Genomic DNA, 23,508 nt, shown 5'->3' with positions numbered 1-23,508 from the left:
GCGCCAGGGAGAGGTTGTGTGTAGTTTTTCGCTCATTTTGATTCATTTCAACATATATATAGAAAACTGCATTGCAGCAACGAACATTATCCCCTAGTGCATTTCCTCACTTGACAATCCGTTAGACTGATTCACTTAAGAAAAACTGCGATTCGGTTTAATTGGAACATATTCATCTTGAAATTTTTGAGTAAGCACGCAGGGAGACAAAAAAAAAAAAAGACAAACGGGCGCAACTGGGCGCCCATTTGTCTTGCTTTATGTATCCCTGCGGGCTTGCGCGAACAATTTAAGACTGACTAACTTGTTTTTAACTGATGTCTCAACCGAGAATTTCTATTTCTCTGTTCTTTGAGACTTGATTTCTTTAGGGAACATGCCAGGATTTATTGCTCAGCTGCCAAGATTTAGAAACAACCCCAAAATAAATTATTATTATTATTATTATTATTATTATTATTATTATTATTATTATTATTATTATTATTATTATTATTTACTACTCGTACTTTTACAGTTCTACATCCCAAAACCAACATGTAATTGTAAGAGACCTCGTGGTGGAGGGTTCCGCAAGTTTCGACCACTAGTATTATTTAACACGCAATGACTACGCACAGCACACGGACCTCAACTATTTTGTCTCCATCAAAATGCCGCCAACCTGGCCGGAATTGAACGCAGAACCTCCAGGTGAGCAGCCCAGCACTCTAACCATTGGTGCACCTTGGCGGGCCATGAAGTCTTCACGTTCCTCGTACAGCAAAAACAATAGCAAATGAGAGTAATGAGAGTGAATGGCGAAAGAGAGTGTGGTGTTGAGGGCGGTGGGATAGCATACGAATCTCATTTCTTAAGACCTGCTGGTAAGAGTGAAAGTAATAGAAAAAGATACTAATCAATAACGGTTCCAACGACTGAGCAAGCTGATAACTCCGGAAGCTTTCTATGAATACCTAGGCCAGCATTCTTGAAACACCACGCTCTATAGTGTTGCTGCTCGCGTTTCCTCAAACAACAAAAAAGCCACTCACTTTGTACGCCCACGTCCGTTTGCTTTGATACTTGCATGGGCGTTGTGAAAGGCAGTGTTCGGAATCACAGTGTGATATATGTGCAGGTTTGGCCGTGTTCGAAGACAGCATGCTTGTAAACTTCAGTGCCTACATAGCATAATGATCCGATAGCTCTACGGATATTCGTTAAAACTTTTTGATCCGTGCTACGGATCACTTTTCAAGCAAAACGGTTAATTTTTCCATATCAGCCCTAAAAAGACTGAACTTTCCTAATTCAGTTAACGACATTTGCTCACACCTGTGTGTTGAATATTGTTACGGAGAGATCTGAGATGAAGACGCTTGAGACGAAGGTGAAGAGAATTTGGCTGGTGCGCACACACGCACACTGTGGCGTTACTGCACGCCAAAGTGACCGTCATCGAAGATAGCGGTGTGTGCCTGCCCTCCCCGTGGCCTCCCTCGAACATTGAGTTAGAATATCTGGAAAAGAAGAGGTGGTCGCCGCCGCTAAGGCAGCACACTACCGCGAACTATCACCAAGGCGGTAGCCCAGTCAAACTGCTCCCGGAAATGACTGCACATTCCTACAACAGGCCACCCTGGCATTCGGGTGGCATGCGGCAAGCCCCCGTAATCCGTTCCCGAGACCAGCTTGTACAAGTGCGAGCGTCGGTTGTTGGGTCGCCTGCGTACCGGCAGCGCCTGACCTGCGGCACTGATGTATTCCGCAAGTCGCTCTTCATCACCCGAGTGCCGAAGATGCGACGACGACGAAATGCTCCAGCATATTATTTGCTCCTGTCCTGATCTGGTTACAGAGCGCTGCGTGCTGGTGAGGCGTGATCGCTTCGTCAGTCGTCTGGGACAACAGTGTATGACATCCTTTTTGTCGCGCGCTTGAAGACGCAAGCCCTCTGAGCCTTCCTCGAGTTCTGTGCGTCTGTGGACCTTGCCACCTTATAGACGAATGCTTTCACTTCGTTCTACTGACTGTACTGACAAGACGTTCTCTTGCCATGTCTTTCTCTTTTTCTTTCCCTCTTCGCATCGTATCATCTTTACTTCGTTTTCCACCCAGCCCTAAAGGCACTGAGCCGTGCACCCTCTACGATAGGCAGAAAATAGCATCCTCTTTGTCTCTTACTCTTTTATTAACCTCTCTCTCACTTGAACTACTTTTTTCATTCGCGATACAATTGTCACTGGATAACGAGATCTTTTATTACCACCCGTATTTCGCATCCTCATTTCCCCGTAGTTTTTGAAAGCACGTGAACGATACCAGCCCAAAACATTGTAGCCTATCAGGATTTCGCGCTTCTTGGCTGCACGCTGTTATTGCCGCTTGGGCAGCTGTAGACACAAAAAATGAAGCTTGATCGGTTGGTTGTGCAGAATATTCATGTGAGACAAATAAGAACAAATGTACGGCTGCATGGCAAAGTAGTGCTGGAGCAAATCACGAGTGATAATTTGCCTATATTGCTCTTTCGTTATTCGTATTTTAGCTTTTTTACTGTAATAACCTGGGAGGTCACGCCTGCGGTTTACTACCTTGGGACCTCCTCCTGCATACTTGCTCACAATGTACATTTCTGATGCTAATAAAGAAACATTCATTGATTGATTGATTGATTGGTTGACTTAAATAGAGAGCATGTACTCTGTAGGTGTCATAGGAACTACTGTCTGCGTCCCAGTAGTGCGCCAAGATGGACGAGCAATATCAGGAAAGAATCTTGCGTTCTTTTTTAATTTGGGAGCCTGGTGAGTGGTTCTTTCATGTGGCAGCAACACCACGAACATACGGCGCATGGGTGGGACTGATTGCGTAGTCACCCGTAACAGCAAGCAGCCCCTACCCAATCTTATGCTGTTTCACAAGGCACTACAGCAATGCGGAAAAAGCAACCTAGGAAGTGCTTTTTCACACGATTGATAAAAACCTGAATATCTTAGAGGCCGTGTTGCTTTTATTTTCTTATCGCGGTGTTGCGAGGGCTGTTTTTACAGCGGTTTCTTCAAAAATAAAGACTCTCATGGACACTGAACAGTTGCCGCGTCCTCAAAAATCGTGCATGTTGAGCTTGCCAGGCCTAGCTCGTTCGCCAAAGGTGTACACCCTTCCTTTTTTGGTCCTCGCATTGGGGCCTCCAAGATTGGCATGCACAAACAAGGAGGATAGCACACACCCCTGGTGGCAAATCATGACTACGGCATGAGTTCTTGTTCCTGGCAAAGTGGCAGCGCGGCGTGAATGCTGGGGTTTGGGCTCCCGTGGTCGCTCGTGATTGCCATGTCTTCCGCAGCAGCGTGCGGCGCACCTGTTCGAACCTGCATGGTAGCTTAGAAGTGTGGCAGTTTGGGCTAGTCGGTCTGACTCGATGGTAGAAATAGTGCGAGAACAGAAGGTTGACAAAGTCTCCTTCTTGTCCCTTTGTCATCGTTCTGTTCTCAGGCTATAACTGCCGTCATGCATGGTAGCGTACCTTCGTATCGAACGTGATGGGTGAAAAATGATGCAAAACAACCGTACTTCTTTACAACACAGCCTAATGAGCTTTAGACCTAACGCCAGAAAAATTAGCGTCACCCCAAAATTCATAAGCCGTGAACATATCAACGAGGTTCTTGTATATTTCGCCTAGCTACGACAACCTTGTTACGCATTGGTGCAGGTGCTCTGAATTGTTTGCGGTACATTTCGAGGCAGTTTCAATGCATGCTACGCATAGGGGTTCCTTTTGTGCTCTACCTCTGATTGGAAAACAGTGTATCAAAGCTGACGCCACTCACAATAAATGGGGAACGTGATCAAAAGCTGCTTTAACGAGGAGGCACCGCGCATGACGTGAAAGTGATGTGTGTATTGTCTCGCAGCCTTAGTAGTTACTACAATATCGATCTACATTTTAGGGTGCCATCGGAAGGCGAACGCAGAGCCAGTCAGTCAAACATGGCAGTCAAGGCAGCAGCAGCTCCGCGGGGCGTGGACCAGTGCTGGTACGTGGCTATCATCTGCGCCATGACCACATTCCTCACTTCCGCCACCATACGGTCATCGGGCTTCCTTTACATCGGAATCATGAGAGAATTCCAAGCGGACCGTGGTCAAGCAGCTTGGCCTATTTGCCTCATGGGAGCCATGGCCAATATGGCTGGTGAGGGATCTGAAATGTGTCTTTTCGAATATACAATGTGGCAAGTGAACGATGGTGTGTAGTTAAAAATACACAATGTTTATATGTACTTAAATCACTATATATCCCGACAATTTGCCTACTTCTCAGGAGGAATAAAAGTTATATGGGGGCTATGTAAAATTACATTTTAGCCAATTGAAGATAAAAATTATCTTGGTTTGATGCTGTGACGCAAGTGGAAGGCGCTGCACCACTGGCCTCCACGATAGTGTCGTCTTCCGTATGCTCGGTTGTATGCAAGCAGACTTCTTCAAGAAAGTTGGGCATTACCGGGGATGACTTCCATGGGGAAACTACACTGGCAAAAACATTGTTTAGTAGGTACACAATTATATAGACTTTTCCCTCCAAAATGGAGAAGACTGACTCAGGGATAAACATCGGCGTCATTTAAAGTCAGACCAGAGCTTATTCTGCGACAACAGACGTGGAGAAGAAGGGTGTTCAGGAGAACAGGTGACGAACACATTTTGAAAGTATTCCGCTGTGCAGTGCAAAATCATCGAACCCAAAAAAGATACCAAGCTTTCTACGGCTCAAGCACTCTGTCATATGCTCGTTCTTTGGCTAAAATGGAGTTTTTTGTGATGGAGGTGACTAACGAGAAGATATAGAGAGAAGGCACCGTTTTGACGAGTGTGCCCTTGTTTAAAACGTTATGTACAGAGCTAAACAAAATGTCACCATCTAAATGGGACTGCAAGTACGAGTTTAAAACTCATGATTTTCAGAAGTAATGACACAGATCATTTGAAAAAAGTATTTTGTCGCTTACAATGCCTTTTCCCGGCGGGCTCCTAATGAAACGCGCGTAGAAGCATCTACGACTACGGGTGGTGCCGCAGCAAGTAGAACAGACCATAAACCAATTCAAGAACGACACTATATGAGCATTTCAGGAGCGTTGTGCTACCAGTCAGCACTGCCACCAAATAGCATTTCTTTTATCCAACGGCCGTGCGATAATCTTTTGCACTGCTCCTATGAAGTGCACGTCTGCTTACCTAATTATGTTGGCATCAGCATTCCGCCACTCACTGATGCTGTTCATAGTGTTCATGGTAACATAAAGCTGCAATAGTGAATGATCCGCAATCAGGTTATACCTTCTTGATAGTTATCTCTTTAGACTAGTCTATGGATGACGTATGACTCTACTTTATTTATGCAGGACTCGTGGCTGGGCCACTCAGCCAGAAATACACACCGCCACCGGTCATGTTGGCCGGTAGCATAATAATGGCTGGAGGAATCATTGCTTCAAGTTTCGCACCGAGCATAATATGGATGGCTGTGACTCAGGGAATAGTTTTTGGTAAGAATTCAAACGACTCGCACTCTTAATAGGGATGCGCGGAACAGTCACTGTCAGAATCTGTTATTTCAGAATATATTCATTGAATTGAGAAGCTAGTAGGTTTCCGATCCGTAGCATAACTTTTAATTCCCTATTGTCGATTTGGGCGCGTATAAATATGGTGGAATAGAGATTTTTAGCGAAGATATATAAACAATCGCAATGCATTTGTCTTTCATTGGAGTGTTCTAAATGAGTTCTCCTTACGGAAGTTATCTTTGACTGCTTTTATGCTGCTTAACTATTGGACACTACAGGTGCATCACGCAATTTGTTACACCTTTAAGTGCTGCTCGCGGTACAGCTCACAGTGTTACTCGGGTTTCCCGCACATGCACCTTTTTATTAGAGGCAACTACTTGTACAGTCTTTGTCAAATAATACAAGGTGCCCGAGATACAGTGTTGACCAACTGTGGTGCCAACTCGTTGTAACCCTAGGTGCGGAAGACAGTGTTTTACCATTAAATGAGCAGTGATCGAAAAACTTTTACACATCAACCTCACATTGGAGCGAAGCGCCAGAGCGTACCATTGCGCTTCATGTCAAGTGCGCACAAGCTATGAATAGTGTTGCAACGCTTGTGAGAAATTCTTTTGTGGTGGTGAAAATACGGGAGGCTGGTCACAGCATTTTTCAGGAGGCAAACCAGTCTTACGCAATTTCTATTATAAGTATCATTGGCATAGATTGAACGTGGGGATCACATGATAATTTACATGAATGAAGGCAACGTCCACAAACAAACGAGTTTTGTTCGCGAAACGCTTCTAGCAGTTTTATTCTCGCTTACTGCTAACTGCTCCTACACAGCAGTATAGCTCACATACACACGACCACAATTATAGCAACCAGGAGATCTCTTATGAACTCGATGAGTAAACATGCCCAACGCAGAAACATTCTGAAAGCAGTGAAAAAGAAAATTACATCATTTTAGCCCGCACAGAAGTCTCGATTAGGAGAAGTGATCGCGTAAGCTTGTTGTTTGTTTTACTCCTGAAGCGTCGATTCCGAGGAATAACCCACACTCTACTAGTGACACTGAGCAGACGAAAATTAGGAAGAACCAAATGCTGGAAAATGATTTATTGTATGAGCTGTCCTTACAGGGCACGAAAGATATCAAGACATCACAACATTTTGCCTCAGCCAATTGAAAACACGAGATCTCATTGGCTGTGGATTATCGAGAGTATATTGAGAGTTGGAAAAGTGTATGCTTAAGAAATAACGCTTTAGGCTTCACAGCTGACCTATAGAAACGAAAACAAATTCTAACACGAGATTGAAAACAACGCTGTTTACAGTAATTCATTGACTACGCTTCAATTATTCATATCCAAAGCTATTTAAGTGACAATAATGATTCATTCGGGCCTTCAAGCGCCTCTTTAGCTTGTAGAGGACATACCCGGTGGCCTGCAGACATGCTATGAACTATATGCGAAATCTGCCAATCGTGTGCGCTTAGTGTTGTTTAAACGCGAAAAGCATTGTTGCCATTTGTCAAGCTCTCTTTTTCAAAACGAGATTTATGCTCACCCCTGACCGGGTATCTTGAGCATGGTGTTGAACACCAGAAAATTGAGAGCACTCTAATAACCAGCAGCTGATATCATTTGAGAGCGGAGTTTGCATTAGAGGTGCTTCTTGCCACAGGGTGCGGTCACGTGGTGCCACTGCCACCACGCTTTATAATAATGTAACATTACACAGTAGGTGCACTCACACATGCAAATCGAAATATAAGGGAACATTTGCGCTTGGTAACTTACGCTCGCCGTGATGACGCTTGCTGACGTAGCTTCTTTTCCTCGAGACATCCCTCTACAGTGTATGATAGATCACGCTCGTCCGGACGACATAAAAGAGGAATTGCTTAAAGCGCACAACAGATCCCAGCAATTCCTTTACGGCTCGATGGCTTCGAGAAACTGCCGCGGCAGTCAATTGGGGAGTCAGTAACTACAACAACAAATGACACAATGATTACAGCAACACTGTTGCGTAAAAGTGCTTTCTTAACGTGTGCTAATGTTTCGGAATAATTGATGAAAGGGAGAGCGTACTCACTTCCCAAAATAATTGGTAGAGGCTGATTTGGTTTAATTTAGGAGAACATTAAAGAAACGCAGCTGGTTGAAAATCCCACAATTATTCATTACAGCGATGCACAAGCACACCGTAGTTTGAGAGCGAAAAACCTACAAAATTACCTTACGGTTCGTCATGCACTTACTACGATCGTTTTATTTGCAATCTTTACTTTAAGTCCACCCCCCATCTGACAACTTGTAATTTTCTGATAACCGAAACTAATAGGTAACAATGCGTATTTATGCGTTTTCGCTAGCTCATTTTCTACATGTTATCTTTTATTGTAGCATCTAACCTTTAGAATGCTTCACATTGAACCCATATGAATATGATAAGTAAACAAGTAAGCGAGCGTATCGATACTGCTTATATACATGGTTTAAAAAAATAAGCGTAAGTGCAGCTCAAATGAAAGAAATAAAAATTGCAAAAATATACAATAAAACTCAAAATATTCGTCCACGTACCTCTGCTTTTCGTCATGATGATACGCAATCATCTAACGCAATCATCATACGCAATCATCATAAACAACCCCAAGCAGTTTCGTAGTTTTTTCAGTTGGACATGTTACCGATGTGAATCCATTTATTTACACATGTGCTTAGTTGCATGTTGCCGTTTCGTAAGGTTTCGATGCTTTAACACGCATCGTGTGTAGCGGTAGAAATTAGTGTTACATTGCATTGTCGTCCGAGCTCATAAGTAGTTTAAATGTCAGCTAGGAGACGTTGCATAGTTTATTAGCCCGAGCAACCGTGCTGCATCAATGTGCTGCTGTTTCGGTCATGCATTCCAAGAATAACCACACCTTCCTTTTTTTATTGATACGTTATATAAGGAGATATTAGCGCACAAGGTGCCGGCCTACTCCTAAGCATTTGAGTGAAAGTTGAACAAATGTTTTGAAGTAAAAATAACGAGCAGTACTCGGGAAATAAAAGAGCTGAGCACGCATAAGCAAAAACACTCTCATTCGCGCATATCAAAAGCTGACAGAAAGATAAGAAAATGTTTGAAAGTAAAAAAAACTATGTCATACTGTTTCTTGTTAACATTCAATCCAACTGGCACAATGTAGTAGCAACCTCATGTGGTCCTTATAAACATGTGTATAATACTGCGCATGATATGTATGTCATATGTTACACAAATGAACGTTTGTTATTTACTAACACTTGAAAGTGATTCCGCCGTCTTTAAAAATTGTTTTAACGCTTTTAATGACTAAGTTTCTAACGCAATCCTTGATTGAATTTCGAGAACTTATCTCATCAAGAGCTCGCAGTGAGCATGAATTTGAAAGTCTACTAAGTAATCCCTGTATGACTGTTGAATTCAGACATTATACAAAGTTAGCACATTTAGGTCAATTTTCTATCAGCTGCTGTGTGAGGCACCTGTACTCTCACGTGCGACTGCAGTTTCAAGCGCTGTGAGTGAAGCATAAGAGAGAGAGAGTTAGAGATATGTTATGAAGAAAAACAGAGAGGTTAACCGGTGAACAAGTACTTGGTCTGCTACCATGCCCGGGGAAGGTAAAATAGGCGACAGAAAAGTAAAGAAATTGAAATGAGATATATATATATATATATATGGAGAAAAAATAGAGAGAGAGAGTGCCGGACGGAAGCGCGAACACCACGCACTAGAACGTCACGATCATTTGACGAAGCGGGTTGGTGGCAGAAACTTCAATGGGGCCTTCATCGCACTTCGGCATGAAGCTCAATCTTTCCGGCATTCTAAAATTAATATTTTGGAAAGTGGCTTGTTTTCGAGGCCTGCAAACGCTTCTGACAGGGACTGTCTCTAAAACGTGTATATGATAGCGCATTAAAAATATGTAAACGGGTTATGATATCACTAAGCAACAGCTGTTGCAATTGCAATCGCAAAAACATCAAAATGAACTAGATTACGGATGTCTTGTGCTTCATCTGCATATTATCTGCTTGTTTGCTTAATGTTCTTGGGTACTGCTAGTTAGCTCGAACGTTTACTTTAGCACTCCGAAGGTAAGCCGCATGTTTTGACTGAAATGAAAAACAAATATTCGAAATTTGACGTTTCTCATCGTGTCTGGCTAATTCTTCAAAGAAAAATAAGCCGTATACCAGCCGCTTTGGATATACAGCCTTACTTTCATGCCCTATCCAGATAGGTGTCCTTTTCTGCCACTCTTCTCAGTTTTCTTAGTTTAACATGTAAACGCCCAATGATGCTCTGTCAAATGTACAGTCTTCACTCACGCATGGCGACATATATTCGTTTCCTTTGATGTCGTCAGCACAATAAGAAAGAAAAGCAGCCTGCCATTGTTCTTGCAATCACCCTTGGGCAAACGCATGCTCATACAACGTATATTTGATTTGCATGTTCTCAAGGCATAGGATCAGGCCTGGTGTTCATGACTCTTCCGGTCTTCATCAACCAGTACTTCGACAAGTACAGGGGCTTCGCACTCGGCATCACTTACACTGGCTCCACGAGCTCTGCCTTTGTGTTTCCACGGTTGTTGCTGTACCTAGAGAAGACGTACAACTTCCGGAGCAGCATGATGATTTTCGGTGCTATTGTCGGTCACGTGATCCCCATTAGTCTCCTCCTGAAAGAGCCGCCGTGGATTCGCCGCAAACGTGTTGAGGACAAACTGGCTTCCAAGCATGCCAAAGAAGTGTTTACAATTGAGAAAATAGCCATAGGAGAGCAATCAAACAGCACCCAGAACGGCGTGCTTCCGAGTGACACAGATAACGTTAACGCGAAAGAGAAAGCAAAAAGACACGTTAATCCTTGGAGCCTCCGACATGGATTCACGGTGCTCAAGAGTCCCATGTTTTACGTGGTGATGTTGACGTATATCTTGTTTGGTTACAACTTTGACGTGTTCATGGCCACGATCGTTGACTTTGCCATCGACAGGGGCACGTCGTTGGAAGCAGCCGTGGGACTTATACCACTTTTCTCCATGACTGACACGTTCGGACGCCTGTGCATTCCTCTGCTGGCTGACAGGGGGTACGTGACGCGCAGTACTCTGGCCATGTTCGCCTACCTGTGGTTGGCTATAGTGCTTCAAGTGTTTCCACTTGTGTGTGACTACTACCAGCTCCTGGCCGCCTGTCTGTGCCTCGCTATGGCGAATGGGTGCAGCGTCACCATGTATCCGACTCTTATGGCTGACTACATGGGCATTCAGAGGCTTCCCATCAGCTATGGTATCGTCGGTACGGTTGCCGGTCCGTTGTTTATCATGAAGCCACTTTTTATAGGTAGGTATATTTGTGTTTGGTAATGTACTTCGTTGACTAAACATTTTCCATAACAAGGAAGAAAACGTTTTAATGAACCCGACTACTACTTCTAGAACCCTTAACAAAATTCGCCTTGATTACATAGAACAGGAGTGAATAATGAAAATATTTTACTATAGTCTTCCAAATCATTCCCCGGAATCGGTCATCCTCGCACTGGCAGGTTTCTTGACCGCATAATTTGATCTTGAACTCTAGGGTCTTCATTGTGTGTCATACTTTATTACCATGTAAGAATTACATTTGTACTATCATTCGAACATGTAATGTAGAGATTCACTGCTACCTTTTTCTCGCTCTTTTTTTTTCTTTACAAATGCAGCAAATGAATGAAAGTTACGCCAGCTAAATCATAATCGCATATTGGTTCGAGCACACTATTGTACGCGACGAGAAAAAAGGACGTTAACAAATAAGTGAAATTTTAGAATCTCTAAGGGTACCAAGGTTCATGTAGATCTTGCAAAAAGTGACTAATCTTTCTTCCATGAATTTTAACTCAACTTATCAGCAGTCTATAGAGTGTACTCACTTAAAACGTGGAAGAACACTGCAAGAAAATCTGCATAAGAACGACTGATGCCGCTGTTCATTTACGGGATAAAAATTTCATACTATGCAATCATTTGCATGGTCCTTGATTAAACAAGCGCAGGAACTAGTGGTGATTCAGAGTTCTGAAAACTTTCTTACGCAAAAAAATTTTCAATTTACTGAATGAGCTTCTATGTTCAGCTCTTTTTAGCAGTTGACTACTTTAATATTATATTTGAAAACACTGACCACTCCATCTAGAACTATTACGGCTTACGCAGGACTTTGGTAGTTTTTTCTCGCTTTGTCGATTGTAGTGAGCTTGTTCAGACGATGCAAAACGAACGCTTCCAATTTATCGAGTTAACAGCATTGCGTTCACCTTCATCGAAAACTGTAACTTTCCTTTTCAACTAGGTCGTTGAGAGCTTTGACGCGCACTTCACAATATAAAAGGGGCATATGAAGTAGGCGTGAGATATGCAGGTATGGGGCATAAATTGATGACCTAAGGGCTGTCAATTTTTTTCCGTGTATGTTTTTACGCATCAAGGAGTTTCGTAGTGCATTTAAATGCATAGGCTAAACAACAGAATCTTTTTCTCACGCTTCCACATCCATCTTTTCATTTTGCTGGAACGTGTTTGAGAAAATTTCTACATTTAATGTGGCCACAATAATTTCAACTGCTACGTGGAGCGGACTAAAACATCTAGAACTTAAATATTCATATTTTCATTGAGAACGCAGTTCATTGTACTTAAGTATACAGACATCAGTATTCTTCTCAATATGCCAGCTAGTAGATAACTTTATCTAAGCTTAGTTTTGAGTGTCGATTCACTGACCTAAAATTCATTCAGGTTACGCCGACTTCACTTTGTATGCTTAGCAAAGAAGAGCCCCATCTAAGATCTCAATAATATTCCAAGATACCGTGAAATAAACTTTTTGGAGAATTTAATAATAACTCTTTGTTAGTTTGCTGTTTTGCACAAGTTTTAGCCCGAATATCACTTTACGACATGCGGTAGCGAAAGTTGTTTTGCAAAAAGCAAACTTTCCTCAGTGTCCGTACAAAAAATGTGTATCGTTCAAGTGAACTTGTGCTACTGAAGTATAGACAAATGGGCCCTCCTTCTACGAATGCGTGGGGCGATAGTAACGCATGTTATTCAGGTTTTTTTTGTGTGTGTTTCCATGCATTAGAGAGCAGTTATGAATAAGCAAGATGGCTTACCCTGAACAATGATAAATTCATAAATCACTTTATTGGCTGAAGTAAAAGTATTTTGGCGATTTTTAAAGACGTACCTATCCTGAAGAAACACTGATTGCTATTGTTGTGTATTTTGATGTTGGCTTTGTCTAGATGACCTAATGATATTCCGGTACCAACGCCATCATGCTAATACACAACCTTGGCAATGATTGTTTCCGTAAAATACTTTAATAAAAGGAGTTAGGAGCAGAAGTTGCTACAAACAAATATGCGCGTTTTAAAACTTATATTTCAATTAAACATACAGGAATGATGCCTAATAAAGTGATGGAAAATAAAGTCGCCTTTCACTATTACTGAACATACACTCTTCGCAGACAGCAAAGTATAGTAGCAAAAGTACGTGCAAATTGTCAAAATAAGGAGGAGGAGGAGGAATAAACGAGGAAGGACAGGGAGGTTAGCCAGTCAAAATAAATATCTTGAGAAGGAAATGCACTTAAATGTCATCGTTTGCTGTATAGACTGAGCAATATCTACTACCTAAAGCAAAGGCGTACAGTAAATATGGGTGCCGAATTTGGCCATATAGTCTTCTGTCAGCGCCTTCTTTAATTCTTTCAATGCCAGTACAAGCGCGTGCTTTTCAACGGGAGCCATCGGTCCGCCTTACTTATAGGAGAGGTTGTGATGCGATACTACATAATGAGTGGCGCTGCTTCCATCACACGTGCATCCGAGCGCTTTCCCCCGTAGATGCGATAGATGAATCTCCAGCTCCAACACCATCGGTCTGTGGGATCTGTTCCGTCATGCTCGTTCTTTGTGGCTCCAAGCGATGCCGCAACCGCATCCCACAGCAGCGCTTCCAATGACGCTTTTCCATCAGTTGGCCGCAAGGCGTCGTGAATGACCATACGCTATCTCAAAACAACGTATGTATCGAAGAGCCAGCCTGACCAACAATAATGTAAGCACAAAAAATACAAGACGCCACCTCACGGACCTGTACACAACTAAGCGAATGATTACTTCATATGATTTCCGTCATGAGGCAATGAATCAGGAGCTCTCTCCCCCATAACCATGAAGCACACGCGAATGCTAGGCGATGTGTGAGAGCACGAAAGGTCTGGATGAGAGGGTGGTGTACAGTTCGGTCAGGCGCATTTGGCTAAAATAGAGGAGGTGTTCGTTCTGTACACTGCTCCAATAAAAAATCATGCTCGAGGGCTAACGTTTATCATTTGGAACCTTTGTTAACTGAATCACTAGAGTTATCATACACGACGATGCATAACAGATCTAAGGGTAAACAATTGCAGTGTTGCTTTTTGAAGTGTGATGGTATCATATCAGTGCGGGATATTCAAAATGTTCAGCGCTATATGCAGACGATTCCTCAAACTTAATTCATCGTTTTTTTTTGTAGAGCGCCACCAGCTCAGATTGAGACTCTGTACCAAGGGTTGACGAGGGATCAGAAGGAAAACATCATTGTCTCGCCTGCCCCGCGGAACATGCATCCCCAACGTAATGTTGGAAGGAGGAGAGCGCGCGCTCGGGCCCTTCTTCGCCAAGTTGCGGATCTTGACGGGGGGGCCTGTTTCGTAGACGCGGCGCAATATGATGGCCAGAGAGACCGATTCACGGTAGTGGCAATCAACCACAAAGGCATTACAATTAATGCGGCGTCGGTATGCGCCAGAACTGCCAATGCAGCTGAGCAGGTTGCCATCGCCTTGGCTCTTTTAGATCAGCGTAATGAACACATATTTAGCGATTCTAGAGCTGCCATTCGTGCCTTCAGTGTTGGAGCTGTGTGCAAAGAGGCCAAAAATATACTCGGTGATAAGTTGCTTACAACCCATACCATTACATGGTTCCCAGCTCATATGGGAAACATGGACGGAGGGATCATAAATCTCAATGAGTTGGCCCACTCCAGGGCGCGAGGGTTAGCTGTCCGCGGCCATGGAGGACCTTTGGGTCGAACTGGAGATTTCGTAAACAGGGATCCGCCAACTACATATAATGAAATAACCCAACATTTCGCTATGGATAGGAGAATCTTCCCACCTCCACATGCGAAGCTAAATAGAGCGCAGGCGCTTACATTGCGATTACTTCAAACAAAAACGTACCCTAACCCTGCCTTTCTTCACAAGCTTTATCCTGATGTTTATTTAACCAACTCGTGTACAAAATGTGGCGGTTTAGCCACCTTACACCACATGCTCTGGGAGTGCCCTTCGGTACGTGGCACCGATACAGCATCGTCCAGAAAGTGGGACTCCGCTCTCCGGAGTCCAGACATAACATCGCAACTTTGGGCTGTCCAGAGGGCCCACGATGCGGCGCTAGGGCTCGGCCTTACTGTCCCATCGTGGGAGCGGCCCGCCGTGTGCTAGGGCGCACGCCTTCGGACTTGTCAATAAAGTTTTTCCAAACCAAACCAAAAGTGAAACCGGTCGAATATCGGAGCCCTTCAAGTTCTAGTTGCTGATACTTTTTCTTAGTTCTGTGTTGACTTCCCAATGCTTCGTGGACTGCTAAGGCAACGAAGAAACCCTAGTGATGCCGCAAACAAAGCTGCACTATTTGTGCTTGAACTTGCCAGTTAGCCGAATGGACAAAAATGTTAGAGAGGCGCGAACTTCTTTATTCAGCAAGATAGACCCTGTCTTTTGGTTTTAAATGGCCAACGCAGCCAAAGTGCTCTTCAAGATCAATTCCTATTGCTTTTTAGTTGCTGTCGGGCAAAATTAGCTAGCCCTACCGAACATTTTATTTGCAATACACCTATTCTCAAACAGATGGCTGGCGTCCACGTGCGCGAGAGTACATGATATATCAACATGGATTTGTCGTTGTTGGTGATTGATGAAAACAAGGACTAACGGAAAGAAACATGTGTACACGGTGCCACAGACGGTGCCATGAGTGCAGGCACTGATTTACCGCGTTCACGGTAAATCAGTGCCTCCACACGAGACCCGATCGCAGAGGTTCGTATAGCCACGGCTTTGCAAGCTTTGTAATTGTTTGATCAGCGTGCACTGTGAAGACGATGCGTGTTACGGAGTTTCATTAGAGGTGGCGCGGTTGGTTAAGTAGATATAGAGTGCCTCAATACCAGAGTTCTTCGTACAAAATGGTGAGACTCATTGGCCACACCGCTTGCATAATAATTTAAATAGTGGAGCTATTATTGTGTAGAACGTTGCCGTATTGTATCTGGCAGTGTACATGAGTACGGCGTCTCTATGAGAGCGTTCTTAAACGAAAGCGTAAGGACATTAGGTCTAAAAGAACAGTTATCGCGTTGTGGGATGTTGCCCCATAATGGTTCAAGTACTGGACGCTGTCACTATCCTATACGAAAAAACGCTGCCATCGAGCCATCCTACGCTGATCGTAGTACTCGTCTTTTCGCTGAGCGCTGGTATTTGTATGCTTGTAGGCAGGTCTCATTAGCTCGTGACGTGCGATAATACACGTCTCCGGTGCGTGGGCAAAGGAAAAAACGCAACATTTCAAAAAAAATACGTCACTTAACGCACACACATATCGTTCAAAAAACCAGACCCGTAATACTGATTTCCGTACGATAGATTACGAGCGAAAGGCATTATAAACCACTAGTGTGAATTAAATAGGCATGAATTGCGTCAATCTCTATAAACAGCCGGAACGCGAGATCAGTATTTTTGTTTGGTTTGTGGTGCAACGGTCATGCACATGCTCATGCCTAATGTATTTCAAAACATAGAACACATGCTACTGCCAAGGTTGTTCAGATATGTGTGGTTTAAGAAATGGTTCGAGGAAGGCTGCATTGCGTTGCTCGGGTCCCGAAGAAACAATGTCGCTTAAATATATATATATATATATATATATATATATATATATATATATATATATATATATATATATATATAAGGGAAAGAAGTGTATACTTAAGGGCTCGTTTTGTGTTTTGACACCATTTTAATGAGATCTAAACGACAATATTTCCAAGAAATGTGTAGGGGAAGTTATTAAAACCAATGGAATGTAAATTAGAAGAAAGAAAAGTGGGTGAAAAAATAACCAGCTGTGAGCAGGAACCGAACCTACGACCTTCGAATAACAAGTTCGATGCTCTAACCACTGAACCACTGAGCTATCACAGCGGCCTTCCACCCATCCAATTTTTCGGGTTTATATCTGAATTTAGACGTGGAAGTGTCAGTCAGCGCCATCTGTAGCCAAGCGGTGAATGTTAAACACCCTTTTATGCGTTTCTGTGGCGTCACGTGGCACGTGAACTTATTACGAGCGGGCAGCTGACGAATAGTCCCTCGTATACAACCTAATGACACTAAGTCTGCCTGTACGAGACCCTCGTTAATGAATAAGGGAAAGAAGTGTATACCTAAGGGCTCCCTTTTCCGTGTTTTGACACAATATTATTGAGATCTAACAGACAATAATGCCAAAGAATGTATATGGAAAGTTATTAGAACCAATGGTATGTAAATAAAAAGAAAGAAAAGTGGGCGAGAAAATAACCAGCCGTGAGCAACCTGCTCACGGCTGGATCAGAAACACCCACCGCTTTAGAATAGCATTCCAGCTTTGCAAAGCCTTATGCCTCATGCAGCTGCTTTCCGCGTTAGTTTTGAACAGCGTAGAGCTCCGATATTGTGTTTTAGTCAATTTCTGCCACAACAATAGGGTCGCTAACCGTTCAGTGATGGATGACAAAATAAGCAGCCGTAATCTCTTCTAACAAAAGCTCCACCCATGACTATGGCTAAGTCATTCCTTGGCCTCGGTATAATAGCAGACAATTCTAAGACGACGCCCAACACAAAATGGCTGACACGCCTAGTTTTTCTAAAGCACCAAGCATTATGAGGATCATTCGGAAAACATAAGGATGTGAGAACAATAATAAAAAAAATCACGAAAAAAGAAGCGTATTTACCTTGCCCGGAAGTACTAAAGATAATATGAATTGTTGCATATGTCATCACCTAATGGCACATGTGCTGACAAGATATGCAAACTTTTTGTCCGTGACATGCATCATAGCTTTACTCATCCATGCTTCATCCATTCGTTTAACAAAGAAAGCTTCTATCCCTATCTATCTGTGATTTATGTTTAGACGAAATTTTTGTGTCGGCGCTTCTCTACAAAACAGTAGTAGTACTACTGTATTTACACAAACTATCGAATACTTTGAGCCATGTCGGTTACAGGTATGCGGAAAAATCAGCCTTCTCGGCTCCTGAAAAACTTTCTAGAATTTTTCCAATGGTTTCGAGAAAAAATGAAGCAAAAACAAGGAAAAATATGTAATCAATCACGTTTCCACTTTGGTGCCCTGCAAGCCCGGTATCGTACGCCAGATCTCTCTTGCATATGGTCGGCCATACATGGGGCAGAGCGGCCGATGTGTTGACTGAGCTTAAGAGAGCACAGAAATTCGCTCAAGAATCCAAACGCTTCGCATCTGGCATCGCCCTGCAGCACGTGTGGCTGTTCACCTCTTTTCAGCGATATAGAAATTATTCAAAACATGGATCTCATATAACTGCGGAAGTGGTAGTAGTTTTCCATGTTAAACAAACGGATGAAGCATGCGTCTCACAGAAAAAGAGTTCGCATATCTTCTCAATACATGTGTCAATAGGCGATACATGTTACTTTAAATTCCTTTTGCGTAATGTTGATACAAAATGTTGATAAGCGTTTTTTCATCGTTTTTTTATTTTTGTGAATGTTATCACGTTCTTGTGTTCTTCAAATTAAAACTTTCATTTGCGAGTGAGCCCTCGTCTCTGTTTCTTCCGTCATCCGTCTTCCTCGATCTGGCGCTGCATTAAAAAATGCATCCGTACCAACTAGCTACGCTTTCTATACTACTGCAATTAATTTCATGTACACCAGACTTTGTTCAAATAATAACCCTTACCTTTCAGTTAGGGCAACACAGCTTCTAAGGTATCACTAAAGGCATGTAGAGCTAGGACAGTCGTTTCACAGCCTAGACAAGAAAGCTCCCCACCGGACCTTACTGCACTGTCTGGAATGTTGCAGCCACCACCTGTACACGTATGCAAGGCCTATCTTGTTTTGAAAAATGAGTATCTCCTACTCATATTGCATAGGTTTCCGCTTCATATGCAATAACAAATACCCTTGCAAGTGGTGTGACGTTTATTTCATTAAGAAATTAAACACCCAAATGCAGCTTCCTGTTCTTGTGAGAAACGGTAAAAATAAATTTATAGATCAATAATAAACGTAATCTAAACTAGCTTTTTTTTGCTACAAATGCTTTTCAACTGTGCAATATTCTAGTATATATAGTGAATCAGTGGTTAAGACATCACAGGGATTTGTCAAATACATGTGTTTGAATAGAGCAATCCGATTTTCATTCAGGCCCTGACAGGAAATGTGCACAGAGTCTTTATCGAGGCAGTGAATAATTAGTTACTAAGCTGTTTCAGTTCGAAGCTAAACAGTGTGGGCCTAACTTTTTTACCATGGTGGCCACATTTACATCGTGCTCAAGTGCAGAAACAGCGTTAAACATGGTGACAGTGATCGTTAAAAACATGCGGTAAACCAAATGGCTCCTCCGCTCGCAATTACATGGCTTGCTTGTTAGTGTTGTTTTCTTCTTGTTACCTTAATATTTTTTTGTGAGACGTAACGGAATATTGCATATTATTTCACCTGCAGGCTATTTCCGAGACAACGTAGGTGCCTACGACAACATGTACAGATTCCTATCGTGCGGCCTTTTCGTGTTGGGCTTTCTTTGGATAGCCGTGTGCCTGAGCGAGAGCCGTAAGCGCAAGGCATGGCAGCCACCTGCAGAGGGAGCGACGGAAGCCTTCGTTGTTGCGGGTCATGCCATTTACTGTAACCCTGGCTTTGTGGTCATGGAGCCTGGTTGCAGCGAAGAAGAATACACAGCATCGAACACGCCAAAACCGACTCTGGTGTGCCATAGTGGTTTATCATGAGACTTCGCGCATTAGTGGGTCGTTGAAAACAAGTTAACTCCTATCCCATTAAGTGCCTAGATGTTCAGTTCGTTAAGAAAAGAGCGACTGCACACGGCAGCATGGGAAAGCTGAGAAATACGGGTTGTTACACAATTTATTCGATACCGGGAACTCGTTCGATAAGAACCTTTACGCTTACATATCGGCTACATGAATGTCGTTCAAGCAAAACGACTTTTCATGACCTTGCGAAACCATGACTGCCGTTCCCCTGCGACATACGCAATTCAGTCTAGCGCATATTTGGTGAAAGATATACAGGAGCACACTTACGAAAAGCGCATAACATTTGTGTTTGAAACTTCGGCCATGGCACGGCCTTCGTCAAATTTGTTGGAAATGCAAGCCTTAAGCCACTTTAAGGGGCATCAGCCCGAGACCACAGTGAAGCTATAACATTAGTACACAAGTAAAAAATCTACGATATATATATATACTACGCGGGGTAGATCATACGCAAGAAAAAGCGTTCACAATGATGAGGTATTGACTAAAGAAGTCACGAGGGTTGAAGTATATAGTGCCGCACAGTACTGGCCTGTGGCATCTTCCTTTGTACGCTACGTATTGTTAATATTACGCACCTTATAGTTTCAACAATCTGATTTTCACGAGCAGTGCGCGTTCTTTCCCCTGTTTTTAAACACCACTGTATTGATTACTTGTACAGAAACAATGATAACTACGAACAGCGGCCTAATTCTATAAATTCTAGAGTGTTTTCTATATGAAGACATATTATTTTGTTTTCCAATGGAGGCGGAAATGTTGTAGGCCCGTGTGTTCAGATTTGGGTGCATGTTAAAGAACCCCAGGTGGTCTAAATTTCCGGAGCCCTCCACTACGGTGTCTCTCATAATCATATAGTGGTTTTGGGACGTTAAACTCCACATATCAATCAATCAATCAATCATATTATTTTGTTTTCTGTCAGATGAATGAAGTGATTACTCATCGAATTACTGCAGTTGTTTTTCAACGTTTATCGTTCTACGAGGCTCAGTGTCTGTGTATTTCCATGATAAGTGTTCTTGCTCACGATCATATCTGTGTCAGACACGAAAACATCGCCTACATACATCTCCCACAAAGCTATCGGAGTGGTCATGCTGCACCGCGTCCACGAAAGGCATCTTTTCAAGAGACTTAGCTACAAAATGAAGCAAAGATTTTGTATTGGGCGTGCGCTAAACATCACTTTTTTTCTTTGGTTCTGGCATTTCAAAAAGCTATTGACAACTTTTGGTTTTCACGAAATTCAGTCTTGTTAAATGCTGTCGCCAAGGAGTTGAATTTTTGAAACACCAAACTTAGATATTTAAGCATCGCACTGTCATGAAAGGAGCCGAAAAAGACAGATTTTTCGGCTGCTTTTATGACATTGATTAGTCTGATAGTGTTCCTGTTTGTTTTCTTCCCACACCAAAAATATTGTCTATGTACACGTGTACACCAGTAAGGCCCTCAAATACCTGACTCATCGTTCATTCAAAAATTTCAGGCGTTGAAGCTATACCGAAGGGCAATCGAAGATAGTGGTACCCATCAAAAGGAGTATCAAAAGCGTAGATATAGGACTGTTTGTCAAATGGAATCTGTTGGAAGCTAGAATATGTGCTCAAGCAGTTAAATATTGTGGCACCATTCAATGCTCCTTGAAAATCTTCACGCTTTTGGAGGTGGAACTGAAAGTGCTGTGTTTTTGTATGCTCGTCGTTGATTTTCTTGGGGTCCATGCAAATACCAATTCTGCCAATTTTATTTTTTTGCACAGTAACCAAACGACAGTAACCATTGGACCACCAGTGTTCTATTAGCGTGAGAGACATAAAAACAGCAGTAAAACATCTGACCTTATTGCATTCAGCTAGCAGAAGTTTGGGTATACCTGAGCATATGTGTCATGAAAGCTTTAATATTGATTTTCGGTATTCATTCTCAATTCCTGGTGGCGTGATGATTAAGAAAATAAAGCTTTCTTGAACATATTCTTGACATTTTTCATGCTTTCCTAAAGACACCGAACACTCCAGTGCTGATTCGGGTGATAGTTCGGGTGAACTGATGCAGGGCTGGGCAATATCTGGATGCAGAATTACGCAATAGTAAGTGGCTAAGGTACTCGGCTGCTGACCCGCAGGTCGCGGGTTCAAATCCCGGCTGCGGCGGCTGCATTTCCAATGGAGGCGGAAATGTCGAGGCCCGTGTGCTCAGATTTGGGTGCACGTTAAAGAACCCCAGGTGGTCAAAATTTCCGGAGCCCTCCACTACGGCGTCTCTCATAATCATATGGTGGTTTTGGGACGTTAAACCCCACAAATCAATCAATTACGCAATAGTATCTTAGGAATATTTCTGAGTAGCTGTATTTCTGTATCGCGATACATTTGCAAATTGTATTAGTGTCCTAGTATTTAAGTATTTCTGTGATGTAGTGATTTTGTTGAGATACAGTGCTGCACGTGGGCATCTCGTTACTTTTTTTTGTAGCGACAAATTACACGTACCTGCAAAGGAAATGGATATTTTTTGTGCTAGGCAAAGCGAAGGCAGCACTGGTATGCTACCCAAGAACAGTGACAAACACTGGCCAGTGTACCATCATATATTATAGCACTGGTGTGCAGTCGCGGCCACTGTTAGAGAGAACGCGGTACTCATAGCCGCTATCTTCGGGTCACCACGTGGGTGCCGCGCGAAGTATTTAGGCTCGAGCGAAACCAATGCTAGAGGCGGAGTTCACTGCACGTCGTCTGCTACAATGCGTTCCTTTTCGCACGCGTGTAATCTAGGTTTCACCACTCGAAGCGAAATGGGAGGCACCGTAGCCGACGACGCGCCGCTAACTCAGCCGGTGGCGCTGACTGCGCTTGCGCCGCAATAGTTCGCATGGCAGCCGTAGTGCCGCTCCGATGAGCGTGGTCACCCGATTCGCGTTCCCTTTAACCATGGCCGCGACTGCGCATATATAGATTGGAATATGTAACGATGGGTATGCAGAGGTGTCGACATAGAGGTGCGTGGAATATGTATTGCATTTTTCTCCGTTTTCCCCGTCGCCGTGTTCTAGTGGTTAAAGTACATGGCTGCTGACCCGTAGGTTTGGGATGAAACCTCGGCATCGGCGGCAGCATTTTCGATGGTGGCAAAAATGCTGCAGAGTCGGGGGCTCTGATATGAGTGCACAATAAATAACCCCAGTTGGTCGAAATTTCTGCAGTCTTCTACTACGGCATCCCCCATATTTATATGGAGGTTTTCAGACGTTAAACAGCACATATCAATCAATCAATTTTTCTGCATTTTGTCTGCATGCTGTTCTTGTGTTGTCAAATGAAAGGGGCAGAATACGCGTCAAGCTACAGCTGTGTAGGTTTTTGTTCTTTGGATTTGCATTATTTTAGTTTTTATTGTAAAAAACTCAAAATTCCAAATAAAGTTTAACCATGAAGACAGCAGTGCTACAGCCAGATGCACATATTTTGTGTAGGGTTAATGGCGAGCGTTACCCATTAAGAGGACCTCATCGCACTACGCCAACACATGTTAGGTGCTAAGAAAACCTGAAAATGTTTTTGTTTTTTCGTTTTCCTAAGCCATAAGGTCCAAGGTACGCTGCAGAAGAACTATCGGAACCACACATTGCCTTGCGATGCAAAATCACAACGAAAGATCAAGGACAC

The 23,508-nt window shown here is 43.0% G+C and overlaps 1 protein-coding gene and 1 non-coding gene across 2 annotated transcripts; one reads left to right on the top strand and one right to left on the bottom strand.

Annotated features, from left to right (window-relative positions):
* The first annotated feature begins 626 nt into the window (after window positions 1-626).
* LOC142786685 (monocarboxylate transporter 9-like) lies at window positions 627-21,813 on the top strand. Its single transcript, XM_075884304.1, has 5 exons — window positions 627-693; window positions 3,939-4,183; window positions 5,397-5,540; window positions 10,070-10,957; window positions 19,497-21,813. Exons 2-5 carry the CDS (start codon window positions 3,979-3,981, stop codon window positions 19,781-19,783), a joined length of 1,524 nt encoding a protein of 507 aa, XP_075740419.1. The 5' UTR covers window positions 627-693; window positions 3,939-3,978; the 3' UTR covers window positions 19,784-21,813.
* On the bottom strand, window positions 16,850-16,930 carry TRNAT-UGU (transfer RNA threonine (anticodon UGU)). The gene has a single exon. It is a non-coding gene; the product is annotated as a tRNA-Thr (tRNA).
* Window positions 21,814-23,508: the final 1,695 nt, after the last annotated feature.

Source organism: Rhipicephalus microplus, unplaced genomic scaffold, assembly GCF_043290135.1.
Source record: "Rhipicephalus microplus isolate Deutch F79 unplaced genomic scaffold, USDA_Rmic scaffold_28, whole genome shotgun sequence".
Classification (NCBI taxonomy): Eukaryota; Metazoa; Arthropoda; class Arachnida; order Ixodida; family Ixodidae; genus Rhipicephalus; species Rhipicephalus microplus.
This window is presented reverse-complemented; position numbering and strand designations above follow the sequence as displayed.

What these genes read in the sequence shown, in the direction of transcription:
- LOC142786685 (XM_075884304.1), top strand. Translation starts at nt 3,979, where the DNA reads ATGGCAGTCAAGGCAGCAGCAGCTCCGCGGGGCGTGGACCAGTGCTGG. An exon ending in AGCCATGGCCAATATGGCTG is followed by an intron (nt 4,184 to 5,396) that starts GTGAGGGATCTG and finishes TTATTTATGCAG; the next exon opens with GACTCGTGGCTGGGCCACTC. An exon ending in CATGAAGCCACTTTTTATAG is followed by an intron (nt 10,958 to 19,496) that starts GTAGGTATATTT and finishes TTTCACCTGCAG; the next exon opens with GCTATTTCCGAGACAACGTA.